Consider the following 19,569-nt stretch of genomic DNA (forward strand, 5'->3'; position numbering starts at 1 on the left):
GCTTCTAAGAAAGCTAGATAGGAGTTATAATGATGAACACATAACAAAGACTCAACAACCCTAAGGACTTAAGATATCATCAATTTCGGATCAGGTCCTTGAGGTTGCAGCAGCTTTGTTCTTGAGAGAGGTTCTTGAACACTTGAGAGAATATTTTCCTTTTTTGATTTTGCAAGTGTTGGAACCTGAAACTTGTGTCTTGTATAAGGTTTATACTACACAAGACATCCTTAGTGATGTCCAATCTCAATGGGAAGTGACTGCTGCACTGTCTGCTGCACTGTCTGTTGCACTATTGCAGTCAGTCACTTTCTGCAATTTCTTTCCAGCTGTAGTTGACTTGTACTTCTGTCAGAGAACCCTAAAGGACCAGGTCCCTGTTGTGTTCCTCTTTGTACAGTTGCGATCAGTCACTCAGTTGTGTTCCAACTGTATAGTTGACTTGGACTTCTGTCAGAGAAGTACCAAGAGATCAGGTTCCTGATCTGGTTCTTGTGCAGACCGCCCAGATTGTCTTGAGTTGAGTAACTTGAATGATGCTTTGTATAGACTCATTGTAGGTACACCTTGAGAATGATCACTTGAAGTGATGTGAGCACTTGAGTTGGTCAGAGAATGAGTGGGCGCTGGAAACAATGCAGTGCGGCATAATCTTCGTTTCCAGCTGTGTCCAATTGACTTTGTACTGCCGTGAGGAACCCACAAGAGTATTAGGTCCTTGTATGGGTTCCTACCTCCTGAAACTATAGCAAGTTCACATTTGGCTGGAATCCGTTAGATGCAGTGTAATCCAAGTGAGTCAGGTTCCCCTATTTGGTTCTTGACATTAAGTTTGCTAGATCATCAAAACACAAGGCAAAGATATTGAAAACCTATCAATCCTATCAAGTATCTATATGGACATGGCCTACCATGTTACACGTGGACCAAGTCGACATCAAGTAAGCCTTTGAAGGCTGCCACGTGTCGTCAATAGGATACAATGACCTGGCCTCAAAGGGTCGCGTCACGAGAAGACAACGCTTAGTCGACGAGGTCGAAATGACTCAACAGAGGACGAGGACGAGCACCCATTCATTAAGCAATAACGGCTAGTTCTAGCATTATGGTTCCCTAGAATATATTCCAGAATATTCTCCCAGTTGTACTATTTAGGATTTTTTTGCCCATGTACCCTTATAAATAGAAAGATATGTGGTTATAAATTTGATGAGACATTCATTGTAAAGAACAACACATTGACATTCTCTCAAGATTCTCCCTTGATATATACATACAAAGTTCACCTTTTTACATCTTTACCTATTTTTTCTTCCCCGATCCAAGAAGGATCCGAGTATCAAAAGACTTATCATTATCCATCATTGTCAGAAAAATTATTGGAGATCAAAATCTCATCTTTTATCGGGTGACGTCTATCCATTTATTTACTGGAATGTCATTTATTATTATTTATTGCGATCTTGCACATTCTCGAATCGTCCATTGCGTCATTATTGCTATCATTTAATTCTGTTCAACAGTACACGGGAGGTATCTTCAATAAATACACTTTGTCTATCTTTTGAATATTAATATTGGTTAAAATTAACTTTATTTCATTATGAATTTGATTGTATAAACCAAGATCTAAATTTTAGGTCATACAGTATCCTTCATTTAAACTTGGTTTAGGTTCTTAAAATTAAACGCATTATACCTTTGAAATTATAAGTTAATTTATTATTTAAAGAATTATAGGGATGTTTCACTATATATCTGTACTTCAGATAGAAATTATTGGGTAATTGAACCCTGGTGGATAGTACATGCATTCGCTAGTAGATGACATCAATGATGAACTTGAAAAAGATTTGTCGAAAACTATTACTACAATTTCTAATGTAGATTGAAAGTAAGTTACTAATTTTTTCATGTTACTGTACACGTGTAATAACTGTGACTTTTAAGAAACGTGTAAAATAATTTGCTATTCTCGGCTAAAAAATTGGCGTCTGATTCTTGCTTTCTTTGCTTCCTAATAACATGTAAGCAAGAGGTCCCACATCCCAAATCCCCGATTTCTTCTTAATCCATTTCGTAAGTTGCAAAGTGTTTAGCTTACACCAACAGCAAGAGGTATCTAGTGACTAATTCCCTACTCCATACTTATCTTCACTTGCAATCAAACTCCTTTATTCCGAATATTTTTGGATGTTATAACGAAGTGTTGTTATAGAAAGCAGAGACAGATCCAGAATTTTAAAACCATGGGTGCATCACGATATTTGTCATAATATCAAGTGTTGTATTTTTTTTTTTTGTGTTTTATGACATTAATAATTTTGAACATTATTCAACGAGATAAACTACAATCTTGGCAAGATTATCTTGCCAATCCAAATATATGTTTATCATTAGTATTATCAATTATAATCTGACAACCATTGCATATAAAATTCAAAATAAAAGGGAAAGTAGAATATCAATTTTAATTCTATAAAAATTGAAACTTTGCAAATTTTATAGCTATGAAGAGTGAAAATATCAAAAGCTCTTAGAGCATATGACGAGTCCTTTATATGTGACTTGCTTATCGAAAAAAAGTAAAGTATATTTTATCCTATATTTTTTAAAAAGAATATCAATAATTTGTAAATTCAAATATATTTGAGCAATAATTTGGTATAAAATATTCAAACAAGTCTCACCATGGACTTAGATCTTATTGTCACATAAATATTTATAATAAAATTAATTTATAGTGGTTCAAGATAAGACAAATCTCAATGGAAGTAATAAGTAGTTTAATCTCTGACTCCTTAGATTGCTGTTTACCATGAAGACTTGGAGAGGGAGATAAAAAAGGAAAAAATGATAAGAAGGAAAAAAGATAGAACTAAAACAAAATAAAAGCTACGAAGTACAAACTAAATACATCGTATTATATTAATGTGTCTCGACCGGAAGCACCAATGCCAAAATTTGAGCATGGGTGCCATCTACTCTATATGGCTAAACCATTGAAAATTTATGCATAAAATCTACTTTTACTTGGCAAGAGGATGGGTGCATGTGCCCCACATTTGCTAACATAGATACGCCCGTGATAGAGAGCATATATTATTAATATGAAAATTGGTTTCGAGAAAACTTGGCTATTACATAGAAGTGTTAGATGCTCTTGTACACAGATGTGGCTGTATTTTCAAAAAATTGTCATCTCTTGCAATCTTGAAATCCCGTTAAAACTTAGTCAACTTTGCATTCTTTCTTCCTTATTTCATCTCACCTGGCGGCTATTCGAACGCGCATGTTTCCCAACTACTACTCCATTAATCTGACGTACCAAAATTGACAGGTATGTTGTGCACTTGACATAAATAATAAAATTTTGTATTCCTCCCAAAAAATTTCAGATCAATTAACGCGCTTAAGATTTCGATATCTTAAGTCATGGTGTTAAAGAAAATCAAAAGACAAGTCAAAGCCATCATCACAAAACCCTTCAAAAATCCATATAAAACCCCTCCACAGCCTGAACCACCATCACCTTCATCTTCCTCACAATCCCTTGCCATGTCATCATCACAGCCTTTCCTGTTCCCAATTACTCAATCCACTGTTCTCCCTGATCCCTCTTCCTTTTTTGCCCCTCATCTCCTCTCAAATCCATTACCCACAAATTCTTTTTTCCAAAATTTTGTCCTCAAGAATGGTGATCAGCCTGAATTCATACACCCTTATCTTGTAAAATCCTCACTTTCATCCCTCACTCTTTGTTACCCATCTCAGTTCCATAATCCAGCTTTCATTTACCAAAATTTTATAGCTGATTTGACTATCACTGCTTTGAATAATCCCAATCCAAATTCACCCCATGTAATTTCATCCTTTGATGATCTTAGTGTCACATTAGACCTTCCTTCTAGTAATCTCAGGTTCTTTCTTGTTAAAGGTTCTCCCTTTATTACGTGTAACGTTCTTGGAAATGTAGCGCTTTCGATTTCAACAATTCATGCCATTCTTGAATGTAATTCGAATAGTAATCGTACCAAATATACTATTAAGCTCAACAATGGGCAAACTTGGGTTTTGTATGCTTCTTCTCCCATTGATTTGAGTCATGATTTGTCCACTATCAAGTCTGGTGTGTTTTCGGGTGTTTTTCGGATTGCTTGTTTGCCAAATTCTGACCCAACGTGTGAAGCAGTACTTGATCGTTTTAGTTCTTGTTATCCTACAAGTGGTAATGCTGTTTTTAGTCAGCCATTTTGCTTGGAGTACAAGTGGGAAAAGAATGGATGGGGTGACTTGCTTATGTTGGCTCACCCCCTCCATCTCCAGCTGCTTTCTGCTGCCGGTTGTGCGGTAACTGTGTTGGATGGATTTAAGTACAATAGTATTGATGGTGAACTTGTTGGTGTTGTTGGAGATTCATGGATATTAAAGAGTGATCCGGTTTCTGTAACGTGGCATTCGATTAAAGGTGTTAAGGAGGATGCTTGTTTAGAAATAATTGATGCTCTGAATAAGGATGTTGCTTCGATGGATTCGAAAGGAATATCTACGACATCATCTTACTTTTATGGAAAGCTGATTGCCAGAGCAGCAAGGCTGGCATTGATAGCTGAAGAGGTTTGTTACCTTGATGTTATCCCGGTTATCCGCAAATTCTTGATGGATACAGTTGAACCATGGTTGGAGGGGGCTTTTGAAGCAAATGGTTTCTTTTATGAATCGAAATGGGGTGGAATTGTCACTAAACAAGGGGCGTTGGATTCAGGAGCTGACTTTGGTTTTGGGGTATATAATGATCACCATTTTCATATTGGCCATTTCCTTTATGCTATTGCAGTGCTAGCCAAGATAGACCCAAACTGGGGGAGAAAGTATAGGCCACAAGCTTATGCACTTATGGCGGATTTTATGAATTTAAGCAGGCAAGCAAATTCGAAGTATGCCCGCTTGAGGTGTTTTGACTTGTGGAAGCTGCATTCTTGGGCTGGGGGCTTGACAGAATTTGCAGACGGACGGAACCAGGAGAGCACAAGTGAAGCAGTAAATGCATACTATTCAGCAGCTTTAATGGGTTTGGCCTATGGGGATACCAATCTTGTTGCCATTGGATCCACCCTTTCGGCTTTTGAGATTCATTCTGCACAGACTTGGTGGCATGTGAAAGAGGGAAGCACTTTGTATGGGGAAGAATTTACAAAGAATAACAGGGTGGTGGGTGTTTTATGGTCTAACAAAAGGGACAGCGGCCTTTGGTTTGCTCCAGCTGAATGGAGAGAGTGTAGACTTGGAATTCAGGTCTTACCCATTTTGCCCATTACTGAAGTTCTGTTTTCAGACGTTCAGTTTGTGAAGCAGTTGGTCGAATGGACACTGCCAGCTCTGGCAAGGGAAGGTGGGGTTGGAGAAGGGTGGAAAGGGTTTGTGTATACATTGGAAGCAATATATGATAAAGTGGGTGCTTTGGACAAAACTAGGAGCTTAACTGGCTTTGATGATGGAAACTCGCTTTCAAATCTACTGTGGTGGATTCATACTAGAGATGATAAAGTGGAGGAAAGTGATAAAGGAAGCAAGTTCTGCTGGTTCCGACACTACTCTCATTAAGTTTTATGGAGTGTTACATTTGGAATGTCCTTTTAAGGCTTTGATTGAGCATACTCAACATATGACATGATCAGAACAAAAAAAAAGTTTATTTTGTTTCGTAATTTGGTACCTGTCGTTTCTTTTGTTTGTATATAAATTGGATCACTAGTCTGCAGCTCAATGCTTCATGATATGATTGCTGTAAGTTCTTCCCGATCTTAGTTGTTTTAAATAGAAGCTCAATTTATATAAATGTCTAACCAAAGTTTCGGTTCCTTAGGATGAAAAAGAAAAATGTTAAATACCATGTATAAATAATTTGCTGAATCGATCATTGGTGTACCCGTAATCTTCTAATTTAGTAGGTGAAGCCATGTATATTGTTACTGAGTTGATCTTTGTTTATCTAAGGTTGGTTCCAGACATTTCCAATATTAGATGTGAAGTTATGAAATCACGTCTGGTGAAGGATATTAATGTTCGCAGACATAAATACTTAATTTGGATTTCTGGTGAGATATACATTAAAAGGAAGTAGAATATCTGCTTGTTATGAATGGAGACTCAATCTAATAAACCAAATCTCTTGTAGCACTGAAAAAATAGAACACTTGTTTGCAAATCAAAACTTATTGATCATCCAGTGATCTGAAAATTCCAAGCCGAAATCTTTCTGTGCAATGCTGCTTGAAAGTCTTTGTTCCTCGATCTCTGTTCTTGTTTTGGACATCTCTGTCCCACAGTTGCCCAATTCTTTGACCCCTTTTCAGCTTTTCATCTAGTAGGTAGCCATTAGTTCAAATTTGTCTTGAAATCTGGGCATTGTTCGGTTTTGTCTCCTTTCTGTTCTCCTTTTTCTTCTTAAATTAAATTTGCTTCTGGTGGTGAATCTTTTTGAAAGTGCAACAATTGCCACTTCCAATGTTCTTTACTTTTTATGCAAGTAAGAGGGTAGAAGCAAAGGAACATTATAACATCGTTTAAGATGAGGTTTTGGTGTCCCAAGACTTAAAAGGAAAAGAGTAGGATGTGTTGAAGTCTTGCTTTTACTAGAATGTTTGAAGGAGTACACTGCATCTGATCTTACTTGGTATTGGAGTTAGGTCTCGGTTGTTTACTAAGTGTTCATAAAGTTGTCGAATTATTTGCTGATGCTTCGTTCATAATTGTTTCTGGCAGTGCAATAAGAGTTTAGTAAGATGGGAAAAGGGCATAAAGGGGAAATGAAGTTAAGATCAGCTGTAAAGAGGGATACAAAGATGTAAAGGCGCTAGTTAAGTATATTCATGCACCAGATTTTTGATAATTCAAGTGAAAAACTAGATCAACCATTCAGGTGCCACACCGTGTCATTGCTTTTTAATTAGCGTAACTGTTGAACGTGTACGAGTTTAAAATGTCTGATTGGAAAATTTCGAAACTTGTGATGTGTTGCATTTCGTACCTCCTGTGTGTCTCTCTGGTAGGAGTTGAGATACCAATACTTTTTTTTTTTTTTTTTTTTTTTGTGGTAAAGAGATACCAATACTTCTGATGACAAAGGAGTAGTTTCTGTTGAATTTGTAATTGTGTAACTTCTTGCCTATCTCTCCTTCTCTGTTTAAGGCGTATGAATTGACCAGTGTGTTATATGTTGGCTCTATAGAGTCGCAAGATGCTGTAACACCTTTTCATATTCTGGGAGGTCAACCTCAGATAGTTTCAGGTACTCAATTGTGTGTACATTCTTCTTTATCAGAGTAAATTTGTATTGTTGATCTGATTGATTTTTGTTTTAGTGCTCTGCATTATATGTTTGTGATCATGTTGAAGCCATAAGAAAAGGTGTTATGTTGCAAAATGTATCTGCAAAATATGGTATGTTGCTGCTTAAATCTCTAGTAGAAAAGACCTCTTCCAGGTATATATAGGTATGTTTTTCTCAACAGAAGTTTCACTTGGTTGCTTCAGTTAGTTGCTTGCCGAACACAGTAAAATCTATTTGTTTTTCCTGGTGCAAGATTCAGGTTTTGAGAATGTGTCAATCTGATAAGCCTTTTGTAAAGGCTACCAATCTGACCAGCTAGTTATGGATATGGCCTCAAAGGCGAAGAGTCATATTTGGAGCTTAGTATGAATTTTTTCTTGAATCATACTCAGCTAAGTATTTGTTGGGGCTAAAAACATATATTGCTTCTGAATATGGGATGTTTGGCTCTTTATTGGCCACGCTATGTGGCATATGCATGAAGGAGGAGCCTTAGAACCATGACAAACAACAACCAGGATTCAAGAGTTAACTTTACATTAGGCGTAGGCTATGTCATTAGAAGGTTGTGCTATTGCCCCCCTCTTTTTTTCCAACAACCAACTGGAAAATAAATACATAAAAATCATGAAAAAGTTTTTCATGACTAACATTAGGTAACATTAGGTATTGTGCTTTATTTTATTGCTTAATATATCTTCTACCTATTCAGTTTGCGACAAGAAGTGGTTCTAACCTGTGATAACAAGAGAAAGCAGATACCTTTTCTTTTTGCTTTTCCTTTCCTCCCCTCTGCCTTTTGGTGTGGAGTCCGGAACCAAAATGTGGTTCCTTTGGACTCAAAATACACAAATAGGTGGAAAAAAAAAAAGTTACATTTTTATGTATAACGCCACAATACCTGGCACTATACATTAAGGGTAACTGCACCGTTAATGTATAGCGCCAGGTATTGTGGCGCTATACAGCAAAAGCTAACACGGCGCAGGTATAACGCCATAATACCTGGCGCTATACCCCTTTTTAAAATTCCATCCGTCTTCTTCATCGTTTCTGCTTCACAACTCCATTATTTTACTCCTCCTTCTCTTCTTGGTCCCCCATACCCGCTACTGCCCACCTTCTTAAAAAAAAAAAAAAATTTGGGTCCCCCCGGCACATAAAACTTGAAGAACGTAGGTCCCACATTCGAGTAGAGCTTCGTGTTATTGTTGATTCACACTTCCGGAGTCAAAAATTCGATCTATTTGCTTTCCGAAAATTCTAAATCGAGGTATTTCGATTTATTTTAAGTTGAAACTTTTATAATAATGCATATTACTTGATTTGTATGTGTTCTATTTCGGTTTGTGTTTTTTTTTTCGAAACTAGCATGTTAAATTTATCCGGATTTAATTTTAGTGTTTTATAAAAAAATATAAATTTGTCAAATAAATTTCTCTGTTAATATCCTCATTTATATATATATGTGTTTTCATGCCGTTTTGTGTTTTATTTGCAATTAAATTTATTTGTTGTTTATATTTAGTTTAGATTATTTTTTAGCGTAGTAAAATCTAGACCTTTTTAGCGTAGTAAAACGTAGACCCTTTTAGCGTAGTAAAATTTAGAGCCTTGTAGCGTAGTAATGTGTAGTATTTTAGCTTAGAATTCCTTTTGTTTAAGTATCTTATACTGGTAGTTGAAAATGCAAACTTTGTACAATTAAGTTAATAATTGTATCAACACACATAATTAGTAATTTGTACAATTAAGTTATTAAAAAATATTAATTTAAATTATAAAAAAATACATAATTATTAATGATAGTTTGGTGCCACTGGGCCTCAAAATATATATATGTATATAATTTTTACAATTAAGTTATTAAAAAAATATGAATTTACAGTTGACGACATGGATGCGCCTATACATCCCGGCCCTCGGACGTTGGATCTATTAGCCCTACAGCCCCAGCATAGATCCGAGTATATATGGGACGGACAGTTGCTTACGCAGACTTTCCGGGCCAGGAGAGTGGATCTATTGTGGGAGTTTTTGAGTCCTCCTCGCGTTCTACATCCCCGTGTGGTCCATTACCTGGAGGAGATAGGCCTATATAGGATTATTAGCATTGGCCGGATACAGCTCGACTATGCTTTGATCACGGCCCTGATTGAGCGGTGGCGACCGGAGACGCACACTTTCCATCTGCCCATCGGCGAGGCCACCATCACACTCCAGGACGCTGAGATTTATATGGCCTGTCCGCTGATGGCTTGCCAGTTTTACTGCCTGCGGCGATGAGATATTATTCGCGGCAGGCATATTGGGATATGCTGCACATGCTCACGGGTTTCATGCCGGCGGGCGAGGAGGTAGCGTCTGGGGCCAGTCGTATACAGTTAGTCCCCATTGGAGACCACCTGGTGCAGATCCACGATACTATCACCGACGAGTCAGCGGAGGTGGATGTACGCGATATACGAGGCTGTTGTTGCTCCTTCTATTTGGGGGGTTTTGTTCCCGGACACTTCGGGGAACCTAGTGAGCCTCCATTTTCTGTCACATATTACCCGGTTCGAGGATACAGCCAGCTACAGCTGGGTGGTGCTGTCATCTCATATTTGTACAGGCAGATGTGCCGAGCTTGCATCGGCACACAGAGAGACGTTTGTGGCTTTCTGCCGCTTCTAAAGGTGACAACATATTCAAATAATATGTCCATTAGTTACAATTCTACCTATTTATAGTTAATCTTATACTTTACGTCAACTTTGTCTGTTAGATTTGGGTCTGGGAGCGATTTCTGCAGTTTCGGCCACCTCTACCACAGCTACCGGCCAACGTAGAAATTCCGCATCTCCCTCTAGCACATAGGTGGGTTATGCGTCGTAGACTTGCACGAGAGTGTGATGCCCATCATAATCTCCCCCTCTGCAGGGATGTGTTGGATTTGCTGGAGGACGCACAGGTGAATATCTAACTAAACTTACCAGTTATTGTTTAACTTAGTGTCACGCATACTAACGGTTTGTGTTCTTATTTGATAGTTCATCTGGACGCCGTACAGCGATGAGGTGATAGGTACCCTGCCAGCGTATTGCACGTTTGGCCGACATATTTGGAGGGTTTCTGTCCCGCTCACATGCCTCGATATTGTCGAGCATCATGCCTCAGAGCGGGTATTTCGTCAGTTTGGCCTGCCGCAGCCTATACCGACTCCGCCTGCATGGCATGCTTTACATTATGAGAGGGATGATCGGTCCAGGGCGTACGACACATTTATGGCATGGCTTAACGCGCAGTTGGGTATTTGGGACAAGCGAGGGGAATTGACCCCACCTCCGCAGCACTTTCCTATTGAACGTTATATGGCATGGTACTGCACTGTTTCCCGACTTTTTATCGGGAACCCAATTCATCGGGCACACGGTCGGTACATCCCATACGTCGGGAGACACGAGGCCCTGGTATGTTTTATGTTATTATTAATTATATAACTGTAATTTAGTGCCAAATACGTAGTTTATATTTATTACTTTGTGCAGGCAATTGGATTGCATACTGTCTATCGTATAGGGCAGCAGATGCAGAGTTATGTCCACGATCCTGTGGTCATGGAGGAGTATAGTCGTCGATTCATGGATGTGGCTGCCCAGACACTGCAGCGAGCACGATCGGATCAGCATTTGGCACACGAGGCTGATTATATTGATCCAACCACGTACCAGCGAGGTCGTGGTATCCCACGAGCTGGTGGTGTCCGACGAGCTGGTGGTGCCCGACGAGCTGGTCGTGGGCGGAGAGGAGGTCGTCCCCAGCAGGGGGCTTTGAGGCTCCTGCTGATGATGTTGCTGCTGATATGGCAGGTGGTCCCCAGCAAGGGGGCTTTGAGGCTCCTGCTGATGATGTTGCTGCTGATATGGCACGTGGCATGCATGAGACGGACATGCCGTCTTACAGCCTTGGAATTTATCGCACTCCAATGCCATCGCAGGTGACCCCATCGGGCCAATTATTGATTACGGGCTCGGATATTCAAGGAGTGGATTGGGGTAGATACTTCCCAGGCCCGTCTACCACTAATGGCGATCGACTGACCCGAGATTTTTATAGTGGGCGCCGACTGAGTTATGGCTCCACATCACATGCGCAGGAATGATTTTATTAGTATTGAATTTGAATTTCCAGAACTGTAACTTATTTATTTTCTTTAACTTTATTAATTTCCTTTGTAAGGCTTCATGCGATGCTGCGACAGATGACTACATTCAGGATCCAGACACGATGATGGTAAGACAACTTAAATTGTTGTGAATTGTCATGTAGTTTTCTATACTAAGTTTCATATTATTATGTAGGCCTCTACTGGACCTGACAGCATCACCAATACATGTCATCCTGCGCCGCATCCGGTTATAAAGAGACGACTTGATGATGATGATCCTGATAGCGTACCCGGGCGGGAGGGGATGCGCCTCAGGTCAGCGGTTGCATTGAGTCACACCGGATGCAGGACACATTGATTCGGCCTTCCTTTCTATTTTTATTTGGTGCAAATAATATTTTTGTATACATTAACAACAATATTTAATTGAATATGCCCATTACTTTTTTTAGTTCTCCATTCGTTTGATAGTTTCATATAACAACACAAGCACTTAAACTTAACTTCTACTTCAACTAAAATAAAATTTATTACACCAAACAAGGAAACATTACAACAACACAAACACAAACATAGCAGGCCAACATAATGAAAATACATGAAATATGAAAAATACACTAAACACATGCATGCCAATGTTTAGCCCCGGTTTCCATTTATTCTCCGCTCCAACCACTTAAATCGTTCTGCCAGTTGTTCTTTTTCTTCTTCTGCCTCTTTCAGTTTCGTCTTCACCTCCGCAAGTTCATGTTTATATTTTTTTTATGATCCTTTTGTTCTTGACAATTCCATTGTGCTTTCCATTTTTCTTCTCCCACCTCCTTCAGATTCGCCCTCATGTCTGCAATAATTCTATCGCTTTCTCTTTGTGTTTCTAGTAGGCGTGAACACATATTATGAAGAAATTGCAGTTGTTCTCTGTAGCATTCCTGATAACATAGTTCATCAACCTATTCCTCAAATTCACAAATAGATTCGCCGGGAACCTTGTAAAACTGGTTCATACAGTGCCAGCAACGGCATCCAACTTCACCACCGTCCCAACAATTTTGTATCATGCATGCTTTTCCACAATAGCACTTTGGTGGACGAAGAGGTTGAGCCATTTAATGAAATATTTGCTTTTAGTAAAAAAAACTTACTTTTAATGAAATATTTGCTTGTAGTAATTTTTTAGCACACAAAATAACTACAATGAGCCCGTTATTTATAGGCGAGACAACACACACATAAGGCCATGTATAATGGCGCTATATTTTGCGTGTTAAATATCATGATGTTGACAAGACTACTTTATGTCAGCTGGTCAGCTTTTTCAGTTCGACAATACAACATACACATAACGCCAGGTATAATGGCGCTATATTTTGCGTGTTACATATCATGATGTTGACAAGACAACTTTATGTCAGCTGGTCAGCTTTTTCAGTTCGACAAGACAACACACACATAACGCCAGGTATAATGGCGCTATATTTTGCATGTTAAATATCATGATGTTGACAAGACTACTTTATGTCAGTTGGTCAGCTTTTTCAGTTCGACAATACAACACACACATAACGCCAGGTATAATGGCGCTATATTTTGCCTGTTAAATATCATGATGTTGACAAGACTACTTTATGTCAGCTTGTCAGCTTTTTCAGTTCGACAAGACAACACACAGACTAAATGGAAATTCGTGTTACATTTAAATATTCCTAGAGGAAAAATAAAGAAAAAGAAAAAAGGTGAAATAAGTGGACCGATGTTTCTTCCATTATCTAGAACCAATCCAAATATTGTAAAAGTTGAATTATGTTATTGTCAAAGCATCTTTATTTTTCTGATACATAAAAGAGTGATAATGTGCTTGACTTGGAAAAAGATTATTTTATTACGTTACTATTTAAATAGTTAAAATGGGAAAGTACAAATCATAATTAACAAGCATAATTTTATTTCATAAATCTTGAAACATAGACATAACAACTAATTATTACAACATCAACTCATGAGTAGTTAGGTACACTAGAAGAACACCCACCCCGAGCTTGATTACTGTTGCCACCCAAAGGACATTTTCTACGGCCGTGTCCTGTTTGCGAGCATATACCACATTTGCGCGCATAAATTGTATCACTAACATCCATTTGGTTCCTTATACGTGTTCTCTTCTGCACCTGTATTTTACGCAAATAGGACTTGTTACACACCATTTTAAATGGTTCAGGAGGCCAATAATGCTCAGCACCCAGTGGCTGCAACTGACCACTATATGTGTTTAGGTACTTGGAAATACTATATTGTCGATCAACATAGTTGGTTCCACCTAAACCAACTTGTTGAAAGCACTTGATGGCATGTGAGCAAGGCATCTGGTAGATGGACCATTTTCCACAAGAGCATAACCTTGGAGATTCATTTACAGTATGCACATTATTACCCCGATTTTGATGGATAGCGGTGCGAACTTCAAAAATATTTCTTTCGTTATCATACTGCAAAAATGAATGCCAATGTGCTCGCCGTCTATATTTCTCAAATCACTTCATCGGCACTGGCATAAATTCAACACCCCTTTCCATCAATGACGTTGCAGCTGCAGATCTTTCAACAAACCTCTCCGCCATCTGCTTGAACGACATCCGCACCATGGCTGTGACAGGCAATCCTCTTGCCGACTTCAATAACCCGTTGAAAGACTCTGACACATTTGTAGTCAGAGTTCCCCATCGTCTGCCACCATCCGCATGCAAAGTCCACTTTTCAGGGTCATGTCGCATTAACCAACGATAGGCTGCCTCGTCTTCTTGCCTGATATATTCCATGTGCCTCCGAAATTTATGTTGTTGGTGGTCTGTTGCTGCCATCCACATCAAATCATGCAGATCCTTATTGGGATATGCCTTCTGGAAATTGGCTTTAAGGTGCCTAACACAGTAACGATGGTAGGCATAAGGTTCTTGCCATGCAGGCAAGTTCTCCACAGAACTTAAGATACCACCGTGCCGATCAGATATTAGACAGATACCTGAACGCTGTTTGACAACTGCTCTTTCATATGGTTCAAAAACAGCGTCCACGTCTCTTGGCTTTCATTGGCACAAATAGCAAAAGCTAGAGGAAATATCTGTCCATTAGCATCTACTGCCACAGCTATCAACAACTTGATATCGTACTTTCGATAGATATGAGTGCCGTCTATGGATATTACGGGGCGACAATGCGAAAAACCATCAATTGCTGGTTTAAAAGCCCAGAACACGTAATTGAATATATATTCTGGTTTACCTGCACTCCGCTCAAGCTTCCACTCAACAACCGTCCCGGGGTTAAAATGTTGCAGTGCAGCCATGTACCTAGGCAGATCGGCAAATGACTTATCCCAGTTACCATAGACTATTTCAAACGCTCGTTTGCGCCCGAGAAATGCCTTTCTTTTAGTAATGGTATGGCCATATTCCTGGTGGACTGCTGTAATGCACTCTTTGATTTTATACCTTATGGACTATTCGATGTGTGGAATAAAAACAAGAGAAATCAAATCAATATCCAAGTTGAAGTGATTCCCGTTGAATGTGTCCATTTCGCATGTGTGGGTGGGAATGTATTTACCCACTTTCCACATACCTGTCTTCTTCTTGGTCGCACGCAACATCCATTTACATGGCCAAAACCACCTGTGGCAAACAACCTTGTATACCGTCGGACTTGATTCCCATACCTGCATCCTATGACAATCTTTTACGTTGTGCATTTTACAAGCCCTGCTTAGGCGCGCTTTATCAGGAAAAAGCATCCCCTTTACAAGCACCGTTGGTCTAGACTCATCCCACATTGTTGTCCGGATTTCATCAAAATCCCTTGTGAGAGCTTCCACATCCGGCACGGTTGGCATGTTATCAATGTAAGGAATCTCTCTTGAATGAAACGGCACTTCGGACTCATACACTCTTCGCCTAGGGGGGGTCTCTCTTCAGATCAGGTCCTTCCTCCTCATCCTCTGCATCACCATCCTCACGAGGAAAGGGTGTCTCGTCTCCGGATTCATCCGCATTGTTATCATAATCACTGTTCTTTTCCTCACTTTGTGCATCTGCCAGATCCCGATGTAATACATCATGTTCGGGCAATTGAGTGAGTTCAACTTGCTCGTTTTCACTGCACAACCAACAAAAATATAAGCTACTAAATTAATAAATGATTTCCATATGGCTATATCACTTCACTTACAAGTCGTAATGTGATGAAATTCCATGATGGACGTTTTCAATTAGGTGATGACTAGCGGATGGGCCACTTGTAAAATTCATATCCGGCGGGTACCCACTATTAAATATATGAGCGTTAATACAAATTCAATACAACAAAAATATACATAATTAACACAAATGAAAATTGAAGTTTACCACTCGTCTTGTGAGTTATGGAAAGCAGGGTATAAATTATTTTCTCGCTGCTCATTCACCGGCAGTGATAAGTTTAAATCAAAGAAAAGTCTTTCATCCGGAACCTGTCCGGCAAAAACTGTTCCAGAATAACCACCCAATGACTGGGGGTTATCTCTAGTACGCACAACCTCATTTTTTGGAACGTCTTCGACCTTCACGTACATCTCTAACATTGTGATTACAAGAAATTCCCGACATTCGTCTGGCGTCCTCAGAAAATCACTCAAAGTTTCATCACCGTCGATGTTAAACTCCGAGTAAAAAGCAACCCCTTGCGGAGTGACGGCATACGGATATCTTCCGGTTACTTTAAGTATCACTGAACGTTTCCTCACACTCATTTTTTTGCATAACAACGATATCAATCTATCGTACTCCATTGTAAGTGGCAATTTAACATGACACTTAGCAGGTAAACTGTAGCTCACGGAGTTATTCTCCGTCACAACCTAACCCCACCCCACCACCACCCCAATATAATGAAACTCTTATCCTACGCTCTTCAGACATAATGAAAAACTGCTGGAGAATTTAACAACAATAGACGTTTCAACAAGAGTTAAAAATTTTTTGAATGAATTTCTATATGATTCTATCCTCTTTATATAGGAAATGGCTAGCCGGGAAGTTTTATATATATATATATAGTGCCAAACTAGTTGGCACTATACGCTTTTGAATTATTTAACTCAGAAATTATTGGTGGGGCCAGGAAAAAAGAGTATAGCGCCAGGTATTATGGCGCTATACCTGGACTGTGTCAGCTTTTTGCAGTATAGCGCCACAATACCTGGCGCTATACTTAACGGTCCAGTTACTGTTAATATATAGCGCCAGTAATTGTGGCGTTATATATAGAACTCTCACTTATTTTTTTTAGCACCTATTTGTGTAGTTTGAGTCAAAAGGAACCACATTTTGGTTCCAAGCATATGTGCATGTTGAGACTTCTGTAGAGCGGTTGGAGAGAATGGCAGAAAGATTTTTCGCAATCAACCAAATCTCCTTCAGCAAAAATGATTTGCCCCCAGAAGGGGCCGCACACAACAAAGCCCTGCACCTGACAGTCAAATGCGAAGGGTACTACGTGAAAAGGGTTATGTTGGACGGAGGCTCTGGGGTAGACATTTTCCCACTCTCAACTCTGCAGCGTATGGAAATTGGGACCGAGAGAATCCGACCCAACAATGTTTGCGTACGTGCTTTCGATGGTGTCAAAAGGGACACAATTGGAGAGATTGATCTGATCCTAACCATCAGCCCAGTAGACTTCGAAGTAACCTTCCAGGTTTTGGACATGGACACTTCTTACAACTTTCTTTTGGGGAGGCCGTGGGTTCATGCAGCGGGGGCTGTACCTTCTACTCTCCACCAGATGGTGAAGTTCGAGCATGAGGATCAAGAGATTGTGGTCCATGGGGAAGATGAGCAATCAATTTATCGGGACTATTGATACCCAATTTTTTCCTATATTTTTATATATGCAAAATACTTTCAAAATAGCATGTACAGCCATATATAAGCATGGCCCAAAGTTTTGGTATTTTTCCTTTATTTTTTAAGATTTTAAAACCAATTTATTGTCTATTTTAATACTACAGAATTCAATAATTATTCCCAAACTAGCATTTTTTTAGTGAATAATTATTTCGTTCTCATATTTACCCTAAGACATAATTGGGGTAATTTTTTTATATTTTTATACATTTATTTGGTATTTTTTAAGCTAATTGCATATAATTATAATTATAGCCTTTTTTACGATTAACAGCATTCTATAATTATAAAATCACTTTTAGTATTTTTACATTAATATTTATATGTTATTAATTGGTCCAGTACCTTTAATTTATTTTCAAGTTATTTTTTACTATTTTATAAATTAAAAGGGGAAAACTGGCTATTTAAATGACAGCCCTTTTGTATTTCAATTTTAGCCCAAATTGGACCCCCAATCTCAACCCCAAAATCCCACGACCCAATTTTATTATAACCCGACCCATACCCTTTCCTATCATACCCAAACCCGGCCTTCAACGGCTCCCCTCGTCCCTTCCCTTTTTTAATTCAAACAACCCCCTTACCCTACCTCATTTATCACCAACCGCCGCCTCTGAAACCCTCCACTCTCTCAAACTCTCTCAAGGGTTCTCAAACCCTAGCCGCCTCTTGCCGTCTCAGACCAGAGATCCACCGGAATCTATGGCCACCAAAGCCATAGGGATCTTACGCCCACCCCCTGGTGCTCTTATACATCGGTTTTCTTAAGATTCAAGGCCTGACCTTGAAGATCTCTACCCAGATCTCCTTCGATTCAGAGTTCCATGGTCGTCTCCGGCTTTACTCCGGCATATCGTGGACGTTCGAGCTTGAGTCTAACTTCTCCAGCTTAGATCCACGAGTTTTCCAGGCCTTTCTCACTTCTAGGTTTCTTCTGAAACCCTAACCTTTCGAGGTTCTCCTGATTTCTCTAGATCTGTCCTAGATCTGTGTTTATCTTGGGGTCTCAAACGTTTTCTCAAAAGTTTCTTTCAAAACTTGCTTTTTAACCTTTTCATCTTCCCCGATTTAGGATTTCTTTGATCTTTTAACATGCTCTACTGTGATTCTTATATGTTTCTTCTACTATGTTTCTTCTATGATCCTTATGTGTTTCTTCTACTGTGTTTCTTCTACCTTGTTCTTACGAGTTCTTCTACTGTATTTTTTTTGCATGATTGTTCTTTATTATGTTATTCATGAGTTTCTTCTACTGGGAAATACGTGTTCCTTTATGGTTTCTGCTCTTATTCCGTTAATATTTTGCCTGACTTACTTGTCTTCATCTCTAGAGTCGATTAATGGTAAAAAAAACCCTAGAATTTGGGGGTCCATTCGAGTTTTGAGGTTATATGTTATGTGATTTGTTTGTTTCTTATCTCTGAACGTGTTGATTTCATAACCCTAGTCTCTTTGGACCTATTTGAGTTCCTGAAGTTGCTTCCTCTACTGTTCGACTGAGTTTCGAGATCTTTGTGTCAACTTTGTTTCTTCATACGATTCTGACCTCTTTACTTGACCTTTCGCATGCTATCTGGTATCCCCTCTTCTCTGAGATGACTACCAGGTTCCTATGGTCCTCTACTCACTGATTTTCTTTGATTGCATGACACTCTTCTTTGTCTTAAATCCAGCCTCGCATGCTTAATGTTTATGCACTCTTTATAGGTCAAATTTCCCTCTCAAAATAACCTTGATTGTGGATTGATTTCAAATCTCTTTGTGTAATTCTGATTACACTCTTGAATTGATTCTTTCCTTTATTGTTTTGATTTCCTTTGTTTCTTGGACTTGTTGAAATATTTTCCTTTCGACCCTGCCTTTCTACTTAAGTTGATTTGATCCCATTACCTTAATTACATTAGTATGGGATTCTTACAGACCTTTCCTTAATTAAGGTCTAATGAACTTAACCCCTAATACATGTGGTATACTCGTACTGTGCTGAAAATATTTCCTTATTTGTCATGTCCAGCCCCGCGTGATTTCTTTCCTTATTTAACACTTGCATGCTACCGTTTGGTTTAATTGCTTTATTAAAGGAAGTCTTTGATACTGATTTGATTTTAATAAGACACATATTCCTCCAATTATGTCTGAATTACAGTCCT

General features: G+C 39.0%; 1 protein-coding gene across 1 annotated transcript; it reads left to right on the plus strand.

Moving 5' to 3' along the window:
- On the plus strand, nucleotides 3,335–5,972 carry LOC109229188 (putative endo-1,3(4)-beta-glucanase 2). Its single transcript, XM_019394533.1, has one exon. It carries the CDS (start codon nucleotides 3,436–3,438, stop codon nucleotides 5,602–5,604), a length of 2,169 nt encoding a protein of 722 aa, XP_019250078.1. The 5' UTR covers nucleotides 3,335–3,435; the 3' UTR covers nucleotides 5,605–5,972.

Source organism: Nicotiana attenuata, chromosome 7, assembly GCF_001879085.1.
Source record: "Nicotiana attenuata strain UT chromosome 7, NIATTr2, whole genome shotgun sequence".
Classification (NCBI taxonomy): Eukaryota; Viridiplantae; Streptophyta; class Magnoliopsida; order Solanales; family Solanaceae; genus Nicotiana; species Nicotiana attenuata.

Coding starts and splice junctions, on each gene's coding strand:
- LOC109229188 (XM_019394533.1), top strand. CDS start 3,436: ATGGTGTTAAAGAAAATCAAAAGACAAGTCAAAGCCATCATCACAAAA.